At 39.0% G+C, this 23,287-nt stretch overlaps 1 protein-coding gene across 7 annotated transcripts in view; it reads right to left on the bottom strand.

Annotated features, from left to right (window-relative positions):
- adcy7.L (adenylate cyclase 7 L homeolog) overlaps window positions 1-23,287 on the bottom strand; it is a 155,422-nt gene that overhangs the window by 95,260 nt on the left and 36,875 nt on the right. For 6 of the 7 annotated variants that reach the window (XM_018257791.2, XM_018257789.2, XM_041590126.1 and 3 more), the window contains one exon: window positions 6,071-6,563. In XM_018257791.2, the coding sequence (XP_018113280.1) occupies window positions 6,071-6,250 (180 nt within the window). In that variant the 5' untranslated portion in view covers window positions 6,251-6,563. Of the gene's footprint in view, window positions 1-6,070; window positions 6,564-8,179; window positions 8,247-23,287 lie in introns of all 7 variants that reach the window. The other variant, XM_041590125.1, reaches the window with a different exon arrangement.

The raw sequence follows: 23,287 nt of genomic DNA, 5'->3' as shown, positions 1-23,287 counted from the left end.
AGCCTGCAAGTTTGGGGAAATTAATGATAATGGCTGATTTTAATTACCCAGATACTGATTGGAGCAACAGTACTGCCAGGACAGTTAATGGGAACAAGTTACTTGTTACATGAAAATTTTATGACACACGTTGTTGAAGGAGCCAACCAGACCAAATACTATACAGGATCTAGTGATCGCTAATGGCCCAGAACGTATAGCAAAAAGAATAAATGGCAAATGTGCATAATCTGTTATTTTCTTCAGTGTATATAATAAATGAGTCAGACCCAACTCATAGTTGCACTGTTGGCTAAACTCAATCTAGTCAGTGGCTTACTCAGGATATGGTTCATAAAGATTTAATAAAAAAATGTATGTGAACAAGGCGCCAGAGCCAGATAGCTTACACCCACAGTTTTTAGAGAACTTAGTTTAGTTTAAGAACGACCTCTATTTCTGATTTTCTCAGATTCACTTTCATCTGGTATGGTACCTATGGATTGAAGGAAAGCTGATGTAAATTTAAAAAGGGATTATGATCTCAGCCTGGCAATTATAGGCCAGTAGGTTTGACATCTGTGGTGGGCAAATTATTTGAAGGCTTGTTAAGGGATCACATTCAAAATTTTGTCCTAGTGAATGGCATTATAAGCAGCAATCAGAATGGCTTTATGAAGTATAGGTCATGTCAGAAAAATTTGATTGCTTTTTATGATGAGGTAAGTAAGATGCTGGACAGCGGGGGAGCAGTATGTGTGATCTATTTGGATTTTGCCAAATCGTTTGATACAGTACCTCACAAATGACTACTTTCTAAACTAAGGGCTGTTGGGCTTAATGAAGTTTGTACATGGATAGGAAACTGGCTACAGTATAAGGTAGAGAGGGTTGTTGTTAATGGTACATTCTCTACTTGGAGTAAAGTTCTTAGTGGGGTCCCTCAGGGCTCAGTATTGGGTCCACTTTTATTTAATTTGTTCATTAATGACTTAGGGGAGGGTATTGTAACTAATGTCTCAGTGTTTGCAGATGACACAAACCAATGTAGCCCAAACAATTCCATCCAGGATACCACATCCTTGCAACAGGATCTCGACAAACTAGCAATCTGGGCAGCTAAGTGGCAGATGAGATTCAATGTTGATAAATAAAAAACCTGGGATTTAAAAATATGCAAGCCACTTATACCCTTAATGGGGCTACACTAGGCAAATACATCATGCAAAAGGACCTTGGAGTCCTTGTAGATGATATACTTGGCTGTAACAAGTAATGCCAGTCAGCAATATCAAGGGCAAATAATGTCTTGAGCTGTATTAAAAGGGTGATTCTTCCATTGTTCAGAGCACTGGTAGGGCCCCATCTAGAATACGGTTTTGGTCTCCAGTGCTCAAACAGGACATTATTGAGAGAAGGGCAACTAAGCGGGTAAAAAGTATGGGACATCTTAGCTACGAGGAAAGACTGGCCAAGGTGGGGTTGTTCACCTTTATACTAACTTTTAGTATACTATAGAGATTGATATGCTGAGTCAATTTGCATTTGGTTTTCATTTTTTATTATTTGTGGTTTTTGAGTTATTGGAGTTTTTGGTTTCTGGTTGCTAGGGTCTAAAGTACCATAGCAATCATGCATTCATTTGAATAATGAATAGGAGCTTGTCTGAATAGAAGGATGAATAATAAAAAGTATAATAATTTTGTAGCCTGACAGAGCATTTGTTTTTAAGATTTGAAAAGTTGCTTAGAATTAGCCATTCTATAGCATACTAAAAGTTAACTTAAAGGTGAACAACCTTCATATGATATAATATAATAATCTCTATAATGCTTTATTTACCAGTATGTATTTCCAGCTGACACAAGGTCACCTGATTAGAAGAAAGTAGGTTCCTTCTAAATATTCGGAAGGGGTTTTTTACAGTGAGGTTTGTGAATGTGGAATTCTCTCCCTAAATCGGTTGTGCTGGCCGATATATAAGATAGCTTTAAGAAAGGGTTGGATGGAATTTTAAAACGAGGGAATACAGGGTTACAGTTCAGTTGTGCAAGAATATTTTTTCAGGGGGTTAAATATTGAGAGTGCTGGGACTACCTTGTTTAGTATGTAAATATATATATATATATATATATATATATATATATATATATATATATATATATATATATATATATATATATACACACATACATTCCAAGGCCACTGCACACACTTGCCAACAAGTTATATACCCTGGTGCTCCCAGGATTTCAAATATATAGGTAAGTAGATGCCGGTGCACACAGGGAATTTTTTCAAATCAATAATCCTTTATTGTATCGACGTTTCAAGATGAGAAAGGTCCCGGCAGAGGACCGAAACGTCGATACAATAAAGGATTATTGATTTGAAAAAATTTCCTGTGTGCACCAGCATCTACTTACATATATATATATATAATAAGTACTGGCACTCACAGGATTTGCACAAAAAAGAAGGCAAAAGGTTATCTGATGAATAAAGATGATGGTTTATTAAATAAATATATTAATAATATAGCATCATTTATTTATTGTTTTGCCCCCCTTATATATTTATCTATTATAATCAAATCCCCACCTCTCCTCCAGCCTAAAAATCCCAATTTGGCCAGTCTTTCTTTAAAATAGAAAAACCCTCTACCAACTTAGTTGCCTTTCTTTGGACACTCTCTAATTTAAAATTTAGTATACCATTTGACCTATGGCGGGCCTTACCAGTATTTTGTTAAAGTGAAAGAATGACCCTTTCCTCCCACAAATCTATATCCCTTTTAAAAGAGACTTGTCACCTTAAAGGGGTTGTTCACCTTTTATTTCAAATTGTTCTCCAGAAATAAAGACTTTTTTTTTTTCAATTGCTTTCCATTTTTTATTTTTTACCGTTTTTCCAAAATCGAAGACTATAGTTTAATGTTCGTGTCTCTTGTGTTTCTTACCTGGCAGCTCAGTAATTCAGGTTCGGAACCGTACAATTTTGCAACATTTAATTGATACATTTCTCATCGGTATCTATGGAACATTAGCAACTATTGTATCAATTCTAACAGCTGACTTTAATGAAACCCTGAGATTCTGCTTAGCAGGTACAAAGATAAGAAATGTAGCAACTAAATGTATCAATTTATATTTTAATATTAATAGTTTAGTGATCCACCCTCCCACAGCTGATTTAGAAGGTGAAAAATGAGACTTTACACTTCAATATTAGAAAAACAGTCACAAATAGAAAATAGAAAGTAACTGGAAAAAGTCTTTATTTCGGGAAAACTGTCTGAAACCAACTGAACAGGAAAAAATATTGGACGGTGAACAACCCCTTTAAGAAATTTTTCCAAATCCTATTTTATGATGCTGGTTCAACAAAATACACACTTTTTGCATTATAAAAATTGTTTAAATCTTGTGTTTTTGTCTTGGAATTCACAATCACAGCAATCAGGCAGGCACCATTTTGTTGACATTGTCATTGAGGAAGCTTTGCATCATGCCAAAATCTTGTTAATGTGCCAGAATGGGGGAGCCTGATGCCCATGCCCAAGAAACACAAATAGTTGGTTAGGAAGGAGGGGGAAATGTGGGAAGTGCAGCGACATCTAGGAAGTGCAGACGGGAAAGTGAAAGCTATTGCCTGCCCTGTAGGCATAGAGGAGGGGCAGCAATAAAGGATTGACAACTGAGACTTATAAACAGATATGGATGTTTTAATTAAAAACCATTTTATTTTGTTTATTGTTTAATTTAAAAATGACTTTTCTAATACAGCTTTTATATCTGGGTGACAGATCCCCTTTAATACAGCTCAAAATCATGTTTGCTCTTGCAGCTGCTGACTGGCATGCTTGCTACAGCCAAGATTATTATCTACATGTGCCCCAAAGGCCTTCTTCATTATGAGAGCATTCCCCAGAGCGTTCCCACTTCCAGGCACTTTTCAATTAAAATCCCCTTACAAGCTTTCATGTCACCTTTTATGTTATAAAAAAAATGAAGCAGCAGTATAACCTCCAGTTGTATTGCTTTGCTGTCACTGAAGTAACTGCAAATTTTGCATTGATGACTTTTAAAGACTTGATACCTTTGAGAGATTAACTGCTGGAAAAACTAAAACTTCCAACTCCAAATATGCTTTAAAATCAACATGGAGCACAGACATGAAAGAAAATGTAGGAGGTCATTAGAGGGGGTTTTCACCTTCAAAACTTTTTTCGGTTCAGTTGTTTTGATAGTTCACTAGAAATAAAACCTTTTTCCAATTACTTTCTATTTTCTATTTGTGACCGTTTTTCTAATATTGAAGTGTAAAAGTTTTGTTTTCACCTTCTTATGTCTTTCTAAAGCAGCTCTGGGGGGGGAATCTGTAACTGTTTTAAATTGATACATTTAACTGATATATTTCTTATCTTTGTCCCTGTTGAGCAGAATCCCTGAGTTTCATTAAAGGGCACCTGTTGGGCAAAAATATTATCCCCAAAGAAAGGTGCAGGCTAATAGAGCCCACACTCTTGTTGGGGTAATAGTATTTTTTTTTTTTTCAAACTGCCAACCGTCAGTGCTAGGACACTGACAACAGCAGGGAGCTCCCAGTGCGAGCGGCCATGTTGAACATAATGCGTGCGCATGCACATAATGAGCAAGTTGCGATGGGTCCCAGTGTGGGTGGCCTAGTGCTGGTGGGGGGGGGCAGTTTAAAAAAAAAAAAAACTACCGCACCTTTGTTTGGAGATATTTTTGCCCGACAGGTGCCCTTTAAAGGAAGCTGTTAGAATTGATACATTTCGGTTTTGGTGTGCAGGTTTGCCTAAGATATTAGCTATTTTTATGGGGCTATATTGGGTTTGGGAAACCCTACATGACACAACCCCTTTAAGGTTTTAGCTATTTTTATGGGGCAATATTGTATGCCAGAAAGGCTGCAGTGTCGGAAGTTTCCTTTGGGGACCATTATGTGGCTGTTCTGCTGTTGTGTTGCATCAGAAATACACCAAAGAAATGTTAATAACATATGTTCTCAGCATGTCTGAATAGGATTCCTCTGGGTACTTTGTTTTCTTCCCACACATCAATATCATACGGGAAGAGTAAAATGTACCTTTGTATATAAATGTGCTAGGGACCTTAAGCTTATGTGAATAATGTAAGAAAAACGTTTTGGATAATAATTATGTAAACAGACACTTCTGAATCAACATTGGACAAATGCTTTCAAACTGACAGATATAAACCAACTGATCAAGTTTGGCTAAATGCAAAGGCAAAAACCAAATACACACAAAAAAATGTTACATCAATCCTACATAAAATATATCCATTCAAAACAGCTAACTCCAAATAACAGGGGTAGCCAATTCAAGTAACTGCAGCTACTGAAGACTTGTAACTGGTATTTCCCACTTCTTTCCACACCAAACTGTCTGCCCGTAATCACAATCCACCAATTGGTCAAGCTCCCCTTTATCAACAAGATAAGAAGTACATCCCATATAATTATTGTAGTCATTCTGTGAGTGATTTAATATTAAGAAGACTGTAAAAAAAATTTAGCAGTCAAATAAAAATGTATTATACCTAAATCAACTTCTAAAATGTCAAATACAACTGTTGAAGACCTTTAAGAGCAATGACACAGATAGCAGCTAAAATACTTGCATCTTGTACTTACGCAAAAATGTCTTCTTGTGTATTATCTTGTGACTACAGTTCAAGTGTTTTAGCTGTGGTGATATTCACTTCCTGCAATGGTACGACATTTTTTGGTGTTTTGTCAATATGAAAAAACATCATGTCATGACCCATAGCTTTTGCAGAGAGAGACAAAAAGTGTTGCTAAACTATTTAATGGCTTGACTAAGCAGGATTAAGATACTTTCCTACAGAGTTTATTTAGGAAATACTCAATACTGAATTCACAAAGAGTTCAATGTATTACATAGTGTTTCGTTTATATGGTTAACCACTTCTTTGTCATAAATGAAGTCTAAAAATCAAGCATCTACTTGTTACCAAAACAAGCTACAATGCAGAATTATTTCTTAAATATGTAAGGAAACAAACTAAAAAGGTTTACTCACTTGATTGTATATGAAGAACAGGGCAATCAGAGTTATACAATATGTTCCCATAACAAAGAGTAAGATGAGCAACAGGGGATAATGTTGGCTAATGCACTGGTACTTTTCATAAAGTGAATGGCTAATCATCCAGTCTTCATTGTCGTTAATAAAATACTTTCCTTTGGATGGCATTTTCATTTAGCCTGGCTTCTCTTTTCCTGCTTTCTCAATATTTACAGCACACAAGGCAGATCTTAGATTGTTGTTGCACCTGGATTTTGTGGCTTTTCTGTTCGAATCACATTGTAAGGCTCCATCCGCCGTGAGAAGTCTGCAGCTGGGGTAAGGTAAGATCAGGTCCCTCCCCTGAAAACATGTGCAGCTTATCGAGTACTGCAAGCCGGCAAAGCTGTGCCTGAGTGATATCCTGTTAGTGTGAAGAGGGGGGCAGCTTTCTATCACACAGCATCTCACCGTGTAATATTACTGACTGCTTATTGTTCCTTGAAGCCTGTAAAAAGAAATAAAAAGGAGCTTTAAGATCAGATTCTTACAATCTTAGTTTTTTAAAATATCCAAAACACAGTGAACCACATAATGTACATAGGGAATATAAAAAATAACTGTCTCCCTTTCAGTTATAGCATTACAAATAGAATGCAAAACGTCACCATAAAAATTATATTCTTAAAATAAAACAAAAATTGTTAATGAACTTAGAAAGAAAAAATATGTAGTTCAACACGGGATCCATCTGATAAAACAACAAAATCATACTGCATTCATATTGTTTGTTGTATTCAGAGATGCAGAAAAGGCATCTTTATTGTGAGGCATGTGAGGAGCCTAGTCACTGAATGTGGGTCATATTACAGCTGCACTACTACTCTACCTAGGTATTGTACTTCTAGATAATTAGAATATATTAAATTATCAGGTGCAGGTATCCTCTCTGCAATTTATCTACCATCTGGTTGCCATCAATCCCAATTATGGGAAAAGGACACTTTTTCACAGTATGTTCAAGTTAACTTAAAAGAGGGGTTCTACTGTACATATAGGATCCAACTATACCTTGTGTCCATAATCCTAGAGACTGTACTTTTGTTTGGCAGTCTGGCCAAATATAACACACACTGGGGCAACCAATCAGCCATTTGCATCTTGTTTTGAGATGAGTAGCTGTATGTGAGATCATTACAATTATTTTATTTGAATTCTTTTTATATTAACAAAAATATTTCCATAAGAATATGAATGCTGCATTTTAACACTACATTTTTTTGTCTATTGGTAAGTGCACATGAAAGTTTGTATAGCGATATAAGAATATTTTAATAATACAATTAGCTGTATCTGATCACTAACATTTAGAAAACATCTAAGGAGGCTGGCACAAGCCTGGGGCGTGTGCACCTTAGCCCAACGGTTCCAGCGGTAAGCTCATATAAAACGTTTTCAAATGCAGTAGATACTGGTTAAACAATTTGTTCACTGATATTTAGACTTGACTCACATCATCAAACTTAAGGCTAAAGCCTCAGTGGGGATTGTTTCTCCGCCTACATATAAACGCAGGCAGAGAAACAGCCTATTCATTCTGCTCAGCCCACTCCAGTGTATTGGCATGTGTACAGATACACAGGTTTTGCAACAGAAACTTTTTGTGCTGAAATCTGCTGTGTGTGTCTGCACACAAGCCAGATGCAGCTCCTGTTAGTGCAGATACTGTTGCAAGCTAAAGAGAGAAGATGGCATGTTTCCTGGCCTGTGCATAAAAAGCAGCCCATCACAGCTTGTAGCCTCAGATGCTTGCCACTTACTTCTTTATACAAACATACACGTGCTTTGAACACATGACATATGACAGGGTTTCTCAACCTTTTGAGAACAAAACCGAGAATAATTCTCGCAATCTCATTTGCAACCAAGGATTTAAGTTTTGAAATTTAAAAAAAAAAAAGAATATTTAACCTTTACATTTTTAATTGCAATCTTCTGTTTCTAAGTCTAAACATGTTTGGGGCTGCTCTATAGGTTAAGAATCCTTTGAATGCAAGTACTACACAGAGACCTTCCTGAAACACAATAAATGAAAATACGTAGTTACGGAACTTTGAATTTTACCTGTACATGCACAAGTACCAAAAACTACCCTGTAGTCAAACATAATGTTGTGTACAGGAAGCAGATTCTGTAGCAAAAAGAAATGACAAATCAGGAAATGTATTGTGCAACTTAAGCAACATATGATTTCAACTGAATTTCTTTCAATAAAATTGAGTTTTCAATTTCCAAAAAATAGAAAGGAAATAATGTAAAATCAAAAAGAGGCAGCTTTAGATTAAATTACTGATTAACCCTCTGGTGTCTCTTAAAGAAGTGGCTTTTAAAGGGGTGACTTTATAACCTAAACATCACCTAAATATATATTATATAAATCTTTATTATTATTTTTTTGGTACTGTCAAGCAAATTGTCATTTATTTATCATAAAGAAAACTATTCAGCGTTTCAGTCACAAACAGAGACCTTCCTCAGGAAAAACAAAGAGTACAGTGCACAAACAAACCTTAAGTACCCTCCCCTACCAAAATGGCGCCAACAAGTTCACAAGTTGTCATAGCAACACCTGCAAGCAACTAAGCAGTACAACATGTTTGTAGCAAAAGTAAAATTTAGGTTAACCACTAATTATGTATATATTCCACAGTACATGGCTAGCTCACATTTCATATAACTGACTGAATCTGTTTCTTTTTGCAGTGTGTCCATAACAGAAGTGGGTGCTGCCATCCTGGCTTTGGTCGGGTGCCGACACTCTATAAGTACAGAATTTTTACACTTGGGAAGAAAGACCCAGTTGGAGAAATGGTAAAGGCTAAAGTTCCCCATACACGGGCCGATATAAGCATCTTATTTGGTAGTGTATGGCACCCTCCGACGGGCTTCCTTCTATTGATATCTGGCTGAAAATCGGGCAAATGTTGATTGGCCAGGTTTTAAAATCCCATTGTATTGAGGTCTGCATCGGTTTGATGATGTGTTCCTCGGTCCAACCGCCTGTATTCTCCATGTTGTGATCTGATTGTTGGGCTCTTGGGCCCATGATGGGAACAGTCCGATTTCACCAACCTCGGCAAACAGGGGATATCTGCATGTATGGCCACCTACACACTATGACTATTTTACAAATAAATTGGACGAAAGCCTATTTACTCTCTTGTAAACCCAGCTTGAATATTATTTAGGGTGAGATTTAGGGTCAACACTTGTTTGTTATCTACAAACTTGTTTCATGGACTAACAGCAGCTTCAGCAGCGTGGGTCTGAAAATAAAATAAAAATCTCTGCACTAGTTACAGACACAAAGTCAAGCCTCTACATACAGCATAGTTGAGACTCAAGTCTATCCCCAGTTGACGGCAAGCGCCAGTCAGAAAGCACCCAGAAGGAAAGGAACACAAGACTGTATCCCCTATAGTTATGCACATGGGATGGCCCGACAATAATTTCTTATTGATATTAAAATTTTTGTACAGCATACAAAAAATAAGCGAAACTTCAGGCAAATGGTATCCATTATGTAACTCTAGCAGAATAATGAAGCACATGATTAGCATCATTCTTTTAAACCTAAGGAGGGGGGGGATATAAGCTAAGGACAAGCACCAGCGTTAACTATTCAATAGCGAGTATCTGCTTTTAAATTAAGGCTTTGCTGTTGTTATTCCCAACCCATTATTGGTTATGGCACTCCTGCCATCCATAAGGTGGCAAACTCAATTTACCATTACAACCTGTAGACTTACTGGGGCTCCATTATCAACACTTGTCCATGGGTATTTACCCATAGCAACCAATCACAGATTAGCTTTTAAAGTCAGCTGTGCAAGTAGAGCAATAAATGTAGCAATTTGATTGGTTGTCACAGGTTACTGTCCGTGGGCAAATTGGCCAGTGTTGATAAATGACCCCTACAACATTCTGTCCCTACCCTATTTCCAAGTTTAAGACAAAAGACCTGGAAATAATGTATTTTTTTAGCTATATGTTGAGTCTCAGGAATGGGTTTTACAAATGCTTTGAAAGTCTGCCAGAGTGTCAGAGGATAAAGGAGAGGGGGCAAAAACAATTGCTTTTAGTGAAACATCTGTCTTTGGTAGGAAGGAGCCTTAAGGTGGCCATATACGTGCAGATCTAACTTCCTAACAGATGAACGATCGTTCTGCCATCTCTCGACCTGCCACTAACCATTCAGATCAAATAAAATAGTAAAAGAACAGATCAGACGATGTTCTGCCCCTAACAGAAAAGTTAGATCCGACAAAAGCTGTTAACAGTCTCCCACTGGTATCGTCAGATCGGCAATACATGCAGAGATATTATCGGTAGCCGACAGAAATTTTCTAGCCTGTCCGATAGTCTGAACGAACGATCGCCATGGCACGAAAAATTTTGAGATACTCCACACAAGGTCCAAAAAATCGTATGAAAAGGAGATTTGTATGATCAAATCTTTGCGCATATGGCCAGGTTTAGTCACTTTGAAAGCAATAAAAGACCTGTGAAAAAGGTTGACATCTTCTAATTCTCCCTCCCCAAACACAAAACTATCTTAGAGGATTCTCTGATATAGATATCCACCTCCACAATCCCCTGGGGGAAGGGCATGAACAATAATGCCCAGAATAAAGTGTTGTACTTTATGAGCGGGTCTACATTTTAGCTCACCCTTCATTTGTCTTTTAAAAAACAACAACAGAACTTCCCTAATTTACTACCTTCTAAGTATCACAAAGGTGGAAAAAAAACAAGATAGAAATGTACAAATCCTATTTTCTAACATTGTTATACTATGTGAGAAGATAGAAAACATGACTTGTAACAGGGACTTTCTATTAAAAAGCAGTCCCTGCTCCCCAAAATAATTATGTTTGTGATTTAGAGATCTTAGTCAAAGGGAAGAGAAAAAAAACTCAGCTAAAACTGAAGATTTAGACTGGAGAGCAATAAGTGAAATGTAAAAAGCAGCAGCACATTTGAACAATGGAGAAAGCCTGACCACCCCTCTCTTCTAAGCTGCTTTCCCTCCCTCCATGGTAACAGAGTATGTTCAGTTAACAAAGAACTGGTGAGACCTAGCAGTTAACTCTTTCTGTGTCAGCAGTGAAATCTAACCCATAAAGCCAAAAAAATAGGTTGGCAGATCCTCAATATATGCCTCCCTGCTCCTCAAAACATACAATAGCAATCTTCTTAAATATATTTTATCTTTAGTGTCATATTTCTACAATCATGTGGAATTATTTCCTCCAGAAATTAACAAACTTGTCTCATCCAAGACAGCATTGGTAAGACATCTGCTGATACATTACTGTCAATTGGATTAGACTTCAAGCATCAATACAGTAAACAAGGGATCCCTGTAATAAAAGATAGCCTAATAATTTGTGTGCATTGTTGCTTTAGATGTTCACATTTTAAAATGTTTGCTTTGAAAAAGAGGCAAACATTCTAAGTGAAAATTAACACTGTGTACACCAGCATACTGTCCAGTTTTGTTTCAGTGTACCCATAAAGGGAAGTGTCTTCATTGCAAAATGTGATGGGGCATGCCAGGGTGTAACTAGGTGTGACAGAAGTGGAGTGGTGTCTGGTCTAGTTTGCTTCTCATTAATAATTCAAATGTTTAGAGGTATGCGCTGGATATGGAAACAGGATACTCAGAATTGGCTACCATTTCCATTCATGCACTTAAGTGATCTACATGGGATCATGAAGTCACAAAGTGAGAAAATTCTCACTTTCAGAGTGTGTAAATATACAGAAATATTTGTTATTAAAAAATGAGGTGTAAATATTACACAATGTCCAAAACATGAAAGCCCACATTCCATTGCGCGTGTGTGTGTGTGTGTGTGTGTGTGTACACAAATGCACACACTCATAACGACCTGTCTTTACTCTTAAAGGGCAAGTCAACCACAAAATAAAAAGTTGCCCAGTAAAAGAAAACAGAATTCTAAGTAACTTTCCAATATACATTTATTAAAATTTGTCAGCAGCAGAACGTTAGTTGAGAAAACAAATGTTATTGACAGCAGCAATACGCCTGGTTGTTACTTTTTAAACAATGTTGCAAAAGTCGGAGCCATAAGGGCAGAGAATAAAAAGGAACAAACACTTCAATAGCAATACATATACAAATAACTTAAAATCCATGGAAAATTTGTAATGAATGTATATTGCAAAGTTGTTTAGAATTAGGTTTTCTTTTTTGGGGGGGGGGGGGTGGCATTCCCTTTAATAGAATCTATAATAGAATAGAATTCCCATTAATAGAATCTGTCATCACAGCATTACCTGGTAGAGTATTTCCTCCACTGCCTTCACCATCAAGAACCAACCACGCTGCTTTAAATTAAAGGGATCCTGTCAACATATAACATGTTTTTTTTCAAAACGCATCAGTTAATAGTGCTTCTCCAGCAGAATTCTGCAATGAAATCCATTTCTCAAAAGAGCAAAAAAAGATTTCTTTTATATTCAATTTTGAAATCTGACATGGGGCTAGACATTTTGTCAATTTCCCAGCTTCCCCTGGTCATGTGACTTGTGCCTGCTCTTTAGGAGAGAAATGCTTTCTGGCAGGCTGCTGTTTTTCCTTCTCAATGTAACTGAATGTGCCTCAGTGAGACATGGGTTTTTACTACTGAGTGTTGTTCTTAGATCTACCAGGCAGCTGTTATCTTGTGTTAGGGAGCTGTTATCTGGTTACCTTCCCATTGTTCTTTTGTTTGGCTGCTGGTGGGGAAAAGGGAGGGTGGTGATATCACTCCAACATGCAGTACAGAAGTTTATCAGAGCACTAGTCACATGACTTGGGGCAGCTGGGAAATTGACAATATGTCCAGCCTCATGTCAGATTTCAAAATTGAATATAAAAATATCAGTTTGCTCTTTTGAGAAATGGATTTCATTGCAGAATTCTGCTGGAGCAGCACTATTAACTGATTCATTTTGAAGAAAAAATTTTTTCCATAACAGTATCCCTATAAAGCTCTGGTGCATTGATAGTTTTTATGGAAAAAAAGATCACCCGCTATCTTTCTATAATGCCCACTAATGTAATCATGTCCCCTCGTATTTTTTTTCCAGCGAAAACAACCTTGACAGTCTAACCCAGAGGTCCCCAACCTTTTTTACTCGTGAGCCACATTTAAATGTAAAAAAGAGTTGGAGAGCAACACAAACATGAAAAAGTCCATGGGGATGCCAAATAAGGGCTGTGATTGGCTATTTGGTCGCCCCTAGGTGTACTGGCAGCCTAAAGGAGGGTCCATTTGGCAGTACACCTGGTTTTTATGCAACCAAAACTTGCCTCCAAGCCAGAAATTCCAAAATAAGCGCCTGCTTTGAGGCCACTGGGAGCAACATCCAAGGGGTTGGAGAGCAACATGTTGCTCGCGAGCTACTGGTTGGGGACCACTGGTCTAACCTATCTTAAATCCCTGTAATCAGTTTAGTTGCACGTCTCTGTACTCTTTCCAGCTCGTCAATATCCTGGAGTAAAGTCCTGCAGCGGATCCTATACCCGCGGGTTGCAGGTAGAAGTTTCGAGAGTGGGTATAGACGCGGGTCAGCGGTTCTCTGGGTTTGCGGCTTGCGAGTTGGGTCGCGGGTCTTCTCAATAGCAAGTTTTACTCCTTTTTTTCTGATCACGCCTACTTCCAATGATGTCACTTCCAGTTTATGACAGCACTTTGTTTCTTGATGGTCAGCAGGTTGTGGATAAGGTACTTGCGGTTCAGGTCGAGTAGCGGGTAAGTATGCGGGTTGCGGGTCGGGTTCAACAAATTGGTTCTGCGCAGGACTCTATCCTGGAACCCAACATTGCACTGCATGTTCCAGGTGAGGCTTTACCAGGAACCTATAAATAGGAAAATTGTGTTTTCACACCTCAATTCAATGCCTTTGTATGAAAAACTATTTTATTTCTTTAATAGCCACAGAATGATACTAACTGGAGTTAAACATCTACAAAAATCCCCAGATCCTTCTCAATTAAAGATATCCTTGTCAGGAATACTGATCCTGGAACCAAAAAACTAATTAAATCTGCTGCTTTTTTTTTGTGGTTAATCTTCTTTGTCATTGCTTATTTTTCTATTTAGGCGCTCTTCCTATTCCATCCTATCATCTTTTCTATTCCAATCTGAATACCAAACTGCTGCATAATTGCAAGGGTAATTATGTTTATGGCAACAGATAATTCCAGTGATCTGGAAACTGGAGTCTCAAGGCAACTAAAACCCTCCCCACAAAGCCCCCACCCACACCACCTGCTGCTGTCATAAGTATCATCTTTTGATCCTGCTCTAAAAGTAATAAGGCACAGAGCAGGGATGGCACATCTCTGCACTGGGTCGACTACCACCTTATGTCTTCCTGTGACAACAGTGAGATCAAAGCCATCTGTCTGTCACTGTCCACATAGGGCAGATTTTGGCCCGAGAATGCACACAAACTAAAATCCACAAACTATAGACAGATGCTGGCAATACAGATTCCAATAACACCAAGGGGCCCTTTTATTAAAAAAAAATTTTAGAGGTTTTTAGGGGAAAGATAAAAACATTTTTTTTTTCGAGATTTATTATACCCCAAAAGCTGCTAAAAATCAAACCTGTCGAGGTCATGTAAAAGTCAATGGTAGACGTCCCATTTACAATTTGAAGATATTGTGATCTGCGCTGGGTTTTGTCAAATAATCCAAACAATTTGGGGTTTTCAGGCAACAACTATAAAAATTGGAGTGATTTGGAAAAATATAATTTGCTGTTTTGCCTAAGATGCCACTGTGTATCAGGATGGTCCTCTAAGGGCTTTTACAGACGAGCGTTTGAAGCTGCGATCCCCTGCGTTCCGTTTTTATAAGTTCAGCTGCAGGGGAGCGCATTCAGTTTTTTTCAATGGGGCTGTACTCACACAGGCGCATGTAGGCACTGAACGCAGGCTGAGACGCAACATGCTGCATTTTTCCTGCGTTCGGCGCCTACATGCGCCTGTGTGAGTACAGCCTCACTAAAAAAACAATGCATCTACTCCTGCGCTCCCCTGTGGCTGAGCGCATAAAAACGGAACGCAGGGGAGCGCAGCTTCAAACGCTCATCTGTAAGAGCCCTAACTGTGTTATAATTCTTTAACAAGAAGGTGTGGTCTAGCAGCTGATAGGATGTGGTATAAAGTAATCACCCTATTCAGGCATTAAAGTTTTTTGCGTGAAGCACCAATGTGCTCCTCTAGTCTGTTCAAATGAACAGCAATGCACCAACAGACGCACAGAACCCAGGGTTTCCACAGTGGCCCATATCAATATATGCAGCGTACTCGCAGTTAAACATTGTTTGCAGCCGTCATTTTGATGTCAATAAGTGCATGTGAAATTGTACAAGAGAGCACAACATGTCCTATGACTTCATCATAGTGTTTTTATCATAAGGATATCAAACACTACATGTTTCAGCCTCTCTTATGTGCATATGCTGTTAGGCCAAAACATGTTGTGCATAATATCCATACAAAAAAAACACTATGATGTTATAATGCGTGTCTTGCTCTCTGGGTAGCATTTTCTTCATATTTGTAAATTGTGTTTGCATTTGTAAATTAACCATTAAGTGTCTTAATTCTGCTTAATTGCATGATCCCTCTCTATTTATTAATGAAATAGGAATGCCTGGAAAGGAGGCTGGTACAGAAATTTACAGTTATTAGGGGTTATTTTGTGAATTCAAGCGTATCTTTCTGAGGAGTGTCACTTGGCTGCATTGGATGTAGTATGTGTCTGATAACTTTGAAAAAATCTGCGGAAAATACCATTGCTTTCTGTAAATTTATCACCTGTTCTTTTTTTTAACTAGATAATAATGTTTTGTCTTTTTTTTTATAGTTTGTCTTATAATGATTAACAGCTTCAGGAAGGGCAGGCTGAGCTTGAAGGTATTACCAACCTGCTTTGTCTACAGGATCTGAACAGCTAGAAAATAACATTTACATTATCAATTTAATAACTAATAAACCGGAAAAACAATATAAATAAACCAATGCACATGCTAAATCGCTACTGTCATTTGCTAATCCCTTTAGCAATGATTTTAGAAGGAAGAGACTAAAACCTGATGAATTTACCACAAACAATAATACATCTGTAGCACTGAGGTTTTTTTTTTTGTTCAACTGTAAGGGCTGAACTGTACAACAAACATTGTTTGGACATACAGTCATATGAAAAAGATTGGGAACCCATTTCATCCTGCATAATAATTTACTCCACTTTCAACAAAAAAGATAACAGTGGTATGTCTTTCATTTCCCAGGAACATCTGAGTACTGGGGTGTTTTCTGAACAAAGATTTTTAGTGAACCAGTATTCAGTTGTATGTTATTAAATCAAATGTGAAAAACTAACTGTGCAAAAATGTGGGTACCCTTGTAATTTTGCTAATTTGAATGCATGTAACTGCTCAATACGGATTACTGACAACACCAAATTGGTTGTATTAGCTCATTAAACCTTGACCTTCATAGGCAGGTGTGTCCAATCATGAGAAAAGGTGTTTAAGGTGGTCAATTGCAAGTTGTGCTTCTGTTTGACAGCATGACAGCAAGTGACATGGGCTCCTCAAAGCAACTTTCAAAAGATCTGAAAACAAAGATTGTTCAGTATCATGGTTAGGGGAAGGCTACAAAAAGCTATTTCCGAGGTTTCAACTGTCAGTTTCAACTGTAAGGAATGTAATTAGGAAATGGAAGGCCACAGGAACAGTTGCTGTAAAACCCAGGTCTGGGAGACCAAAAAAAACAGGAGAGGCATATGCGGAGGATTGTGAGAATGGTTACAGACAACCCAAAGATCACCTCCAAAGACCTGCAAGATCATCTTGCTGCAGATGGTGTATCTGTACATGGTTCTACAATTCCGAGCAATTTGCACAGAACATCTGTATCGCAGGGTGATGAGAAAGAAGCCCTTTCTGCACACACGCAAACACAAACAGAGTTGTATGCAAAAGCTCATTTAGACAAGCCACAGTCATTTTAGAACAAAGTGCTTTGGACTGATGAGACAAAAATTTAGTTATTTGGTCATAACAAAAAGCGCTTTGCATGGTGAAGAAGAACACCGCATTCCACAAAGAAACACCTGCTACCTACTGTCAAATTTGGTGGAGGTTCCATCATGTTGTGGGACTGTGTGGCTAATTCAGGGACTGGGGCCTTGTTAAAAATCGAGGGTCGGATGAATTCAAACCAATATCAACAAATTCTTCAGGATAATGTTCAAGCATCAGTCTCAAAGCTGAAGTTACGCAGGGGTTGGATATTGCAACAAGACAATGACCATAAAAACACTTCAAAATCTACAAAGGCATTTATGCAGAGGGAGAAATACAATATTCTGGAATGGCCGACACAGTCCCCCGACTTGAATATCATTGAAAATCTAAGGGATGATTTGAAGCAGACTGTTCATGCTGGGCAGAGATGAGATTGAACTGAACTGGAGGACGAATGGTCAAAAATACAGAATCCAGACACTCATCAAAGGCTATAAGAGGCATCTAGAGGCTGTTACATTTGCAAAAGGAGGTTCAACTAAGTATTTATGTAATATATCTGTCTAATTTTATTATTCATATTGTATATTATTGCATGTTGTATATTAAAAAGTTGCTACTTTAAAAGGTCAGCCAATGATAAACAAAACTCCAAAGAATTAAGAGGGGTGCCCAAACGTTTTCTTATGACTGTATTTGTCAATGCCACAATATTCTGTAATACAATGTCAACGAACAACAAAATATTTGTTGTGCATTTCCAAATATGAACGAAGAAATACGATGTGGCTAATGGCGGAGCTCTACCCTTGCACGCCAGCTCCTGCTGAACTGCTGCTCTCGCGATAAATCGGCTCCTTCCAGCCGGCTTCTACTCGCACACTTCTATCATCGCTGTGTAGCGCTGTTCAAAGCATTATCGGAGTCTGGCAGGTTAGTATCAAATAAATGGCTTTATTAAGCGCTTTAAAATAGCTGAGGAGGGGGATTCACATCTAACGCGTTTCGTGTCAGTAAACCTGACACTTCATCAGAGTCCAAATATGACCCTATTTGACTAATTGCAATAAAATATCTGATTTTAGATTCATAAAGCAATCTGATAAGACCTGAAGTCACCCCTGTAATTTAGGTCGAACGTATAAAAGAAATGCATGCAATTGTATTCCCTAAGACCCTATTTTAATAGTTAGGAGAAGCTGTGCAGAAATTAGAAAGGGACAGACATATAATGTTTTCAAAAGCATTTACAAATAAATGAAAACCGATAACTTGTTGTAAAATAAAATTTTCTTTAATTTTCATTTCATTCATAAGCAAAACTAAATGCTAAACTTTATGCTCATGTCATACATAGTACATTGTCTGACAGCATTTTTGAGCCATTGGAGTAGAGCCGGACCTTAAAGGGCATCTGTTACAAAAATGTAAATTTAATATAAGCTTTATATTAGTATAGTCAATTAAAAAATCTCTACAGTTTATTAAATAATCAAGTTATTCTTCATTCTCCCCTATAGGCAACTTCTCTCTCTCTTCATTTAATCTTCATGCAGTAGCTGGAGTCAGTTTTTGATTGACAGTTAGGTCTAATACATCCTTTGGAGCTCCCCTTTAAACATGCAATCTGTTGTGACCAGGGTTGCCACCTATTTTACTGAAAAATATCGCCCTTCATGCCAGGGAGTGGGTCATGACATTCAGATGGGTGATGATGTCACTGGGCAGAGCAATGGGCAGAACAGCCAGGAGAATGGGGAATGGATGGACTGAGTGGGGAAATAGGCAGGGCATAGGTGGCCTATTCTTAAAAGGGTTTATCTGTCAGTCGAGAGGGCCAGGTAAGGGAAGGATTTATAGGGTATTACATATTTACATTATTGGTAAATTTTAATTCCAGCCTGGCCCTAGTGGATGATTTACCATTATCTATTGTTTCATGGTCAGCACCTATTTTATACAATGTCCTATAAAATACTCTATGGACCTCTCAGACACACGAGCCATACAAATCCTTTGGTATACTGAACCCCACTCCCCTCCTCTGGTAGGATAGTTCTGAAATAATTCATGTCTCTCTCAAGGGTGACATGCAGAGCTATGACTGGATGCCATTAATGCAATGATGAATTTTTACTGTTTGTTATTCAGTAGAAAACATTTAGCAAACCTAGAATTAGCTTAATATAGGATGACCTATGTCTGTAGTTTCCCCTTTATTACGACTCGAAAAGTCCCCGTTTCTCCTCAGGTAAAAGATTCAAATATTGAATATATGAGTCAGCGCTAAAAGAAGCTCATGGAATAAGAATGTAGCACAGAAGAGAAATCTAAGTGTAGTGGGTTTTCAGTTGTTACAGTTCCACATTTGCCCACTATTACCGTACAGTGTTAATATTACTCTTTACAGATCACCATAACTGTGCTTCAAGGTGGTGGGTACTCACAGACGTTTAGCTTAAAAACACACTTATCAGCAAGGCCAGGATGCTACTGTCAGATGTTGCTTTGTGCTAGTAGAGATGTAAAGTGCAGGAACTTGTAAAACCTTTATTACATATATAAAATATTACACGATTACACTCACATTTGTGTAGCTTAAAATAGGCACATCAAATCCCCTCTGTTGTCCATGTTATCTCCAATTTTGACTGGTAATTTGTGGCTTGGCTCCGACCAACGTTGCCTCCACTCACCATGTAACACTTCCGGGATGCTTGGGGATGACGTTTACTGCTTCCACCTTACGCGCTTCGTCGCATTCATGACTTCATCAGAGGTTTCATTGGGCAGTACTTATGTCCCTTGCCTCTTAACGGCCTCGTTGTCATGGAGACACATTGTTCTGTTGCCTTCAAACATCCCTATCTGTTTTAGGCCTACGCGTCTCCATGGCAACCCTGCGCAATGCGCTACTCTGCTCTCCATGACTCCAGTTCCCCGAAGTTCTCTTCACCAATTAGAGGTCAATTCATTACTCATACAGTTTTTGAATTGGACAATATTTCTCTCACTTAATAGAATGATTTTAGTGATGAATTGATCAATAAAATCCTATGTACAATAAAAGTGTTTAATAGTTGTTTAATTGATTATATAAAAATTTGATTATATAAAAAAAATGTTTTGTTTTTTATTTACTTTACATTTTTCATTATCAATAAATTATTATAAATGAATTATAAATTAAAATCACTTTCAGATTGCCCAATTGTTGCATGAAAGCAAGTGAGTCAGTGAACTAACTGACCTATATTAATTAAATTGATATCAAATGTTTTTTATAATTAATTATTCATTATTAATTATTTGGGAATGATGGATTGTAACCTTGACAAATCATTAGTTTGAACTTTATTCTGAAAGGTAGCGGAAGCCAGTGTAGGGATTGGCAGAGTGGCATGACAGAGGAGAAGCGGTTGCTGAGGTCTATGAGCCTCACGGCAGTGTTCATTATGGACCGGAGAGGTGACAGTTTATGGAGGGGAAGACCAATTAAAAGAGAGTTACAGTAGTCTAGACATGATATGACGAGAGAGTGAATTAGAATTTTGGCAGCATCTTAGTTGATAAATGATCGTATTTTGCATATGTTCCTTAGGTGGAAGTGACATGATTTATTAAGTGACTGGATAGGAGGAGTGAAGGACATGGCAGAATCTAGGATAACCCCAAGGCACCGGGCTTGGGGAGATGGGGTGATTTGGAATTGTTAGCTATGATAAATACTTCCAGGAAGTTAATGGTGTTAGTTTGAGGGAAGAAAAATTAAACCTCTCTTAAACGGAAACGGTTAAGGTAGCATTGCAACATCCAAGTAGAGATAGCGTACAGGCAGTAGGTGACCCAAGTTAGGAGTTCTGTGTTGAGATCAGGAAAGGAGAGATAGATCTTAGTGTCATCAGCATAGAGGTGGTAGTGGAAACCATATGAGTTGATTAGTTTGCCGAGGGAGGAAGTATAGAGGGAGAATAATAAGGGGCCCAGGACAGAGCCTTGAGGAACCCCAACAGAAAGAGGAAGGGAAGAAGATGCTACTCCATTGTAGCAGACACTGAAGGAACGATTAGTGACGTAAGAAGAGAACCAGGACAGGGCCGTGTCACGAAGGCCAAGTGAACAGAGGGACTGGAGAAGAAGAGGATGGTCCACAGTGTCAAATGCAGAGGAGAGATCAAGCAGTATTAGAGTAGTGAGAAGTGATTGTTGGCTTTAGCTGTTGAAAGGTCATTAGTTAGTCGGGTTAACGGGAGGAGGGGTCATTCTTCCACTTTATAAAGCCCCATCTAGAATATGCCAACAGTTTTGGTCTACAGTGCTCAAACAGGACATTATTGAATTAGAGAGGGTCCAGAGAAGGGCAATTAAGCTGGTAAAAGGTATGGAAAATCTTACCTAGGAAAGACTAGCCAAAGTGGGGATGTTCGCGCTGAAGAAGAGGTGCTTAAGGGGTGATATGATAACTATGTATAAATATATAAGGGGATCATATAATAATCTCTCTAATGCTTTATTTACCAGTAGGTCTTTCCAGCTGACACAAGGTCACCCATTCTGATTAGAAGAAAAGAGGTTCCATTAAAATATTCGGAAGGGTTTTTTTTTTTACAGTGACAGCTGTGAAGATGTGGAATTCTCTCCCTGAATCAGTCATACAGGCTAATACATTAGATAGCTTTAAGAGGGGGCGTGGCCAAGCTAGCAAACGAGCAGCACGTACTTTTGGGGCTCTCCCAGGGCTCTAACTCCAACCACCTCCTTCCTACCCCTCTAAAGCTGCCACATAACCTCTACTGCAAGCCTCAGAGGTCCGGGGATCCCTCACCACCTTCCCCCTCGAAAAAAAGCAAGCTGTCGGCACCTACAGAACCGGAGCTCCGCTTGAGGCCTAGGAGCCGCGCAAAGCCGCGGCCTCGGGTAACTGCGGCTTCCCGCCGAGACGCATATGTGAGCGCGGTCCTCGGGAAAACATCTCGCGGACCCAGCGGGAGCCTTCCAAAGCATAACGGAGGGTTAGTTACAGCGGGGTGAGTACACCTGGAGCCCTGGGGCCCATTACAAGGCAGATACTAAGACACTCAGGGCAGCAGGGGCGGCAACTTCAACCCCTGTAGCTCAATAAGCCTATCATAATAAGCCTGCACGAACACAGGGGCATTATTTCTACCAGCGCCCTATTGGGACAATAAAGGATAACTGATCTCCCTAGCTGCCTAAACTCAAGCCATACAGTCAGGTCTGGATCTCTATGTTCCTGGAGCAAACAGTGTGTGTTACACTCAGATTCATCTATAATACCATACGGCACAGGGTGCAATACCACAACCCTTCCGTCTAAGGACACTCACTTACTAACGGTAGAGATCCGGGACTGTGGCTCAGCAGCCGAACTAGAGGGGTCTGGGAGTGATTGCTCCGTAACCCTGGGGAAAAGTAGAGAAAAGTAGAGCGGCTCCAATGCTGACATAGACAGAAATACAGTGCGATAGCTCCGTCACCCTGAAAATTGCGTTACTGCTACCGATCTGAGAATTATAGCATTCCAGTTTGCGGCGAGGCATCCAGCGGGTAGATTCGCAGGGTGAAAAATGCGAAAAGCAGCCCAGAAACGCATTGATGGCTATACTAAACCAACTACCCCGCCACGAGGACCTAATCAAAATGGAGGCGCCTCACAAAGTCTAGAGCCGACAACACGCGCTTCTGATTTAGCTACGACACCAGATATGGGTTCTGAGCTGACATCCCAATCCACTCAACTGCTGCTACAAGCAATTGCTGAATCGAAAAACACACTTACTGCTACTCTGGCCCAAACCAGTGCGAATCTCACCTCCAAAATAGAAGAGGTGCGCATTGATCTCTCCCTCCTGAGACAGGACCTGCAAGCGGTTCGCGAGCGAACCACAGAGGCGGAGAGAAGGGTGGGTGACCTCGAAGATGAAGTGCGACCCCTCACACAGCAAGTCCGACAACTACATCGGGACTCAGTGGATATGGCTGCCAGGCTTGATGACCTGGAAAACCGGAATCGCAGATCAAACCTCAGGTTGGTGGGCCTCCCAGAGGGATGTGAGGGACCAAAGGTGGAAGACTTTGTGGAGGGATGGCT

Source organism: Xenopus laevis, chromosome 4L, assembly GCF_017654675.1.
Source record: "Xenopus laevis strain J_2021 chromosome 4L, Xenopus_laevis_v10.1, whole genome shotgun sequence".
Classification (NCBI taxonomy): domain Eukaryota; kingdom Metazoa; phylum Chordata; class Amphibia; order Anura; family Pipidae; genus Xenopus; species Xenopus laevis.
This window is presented reverse-complemented; position numbering and strand designations above follow the sequence as displayed.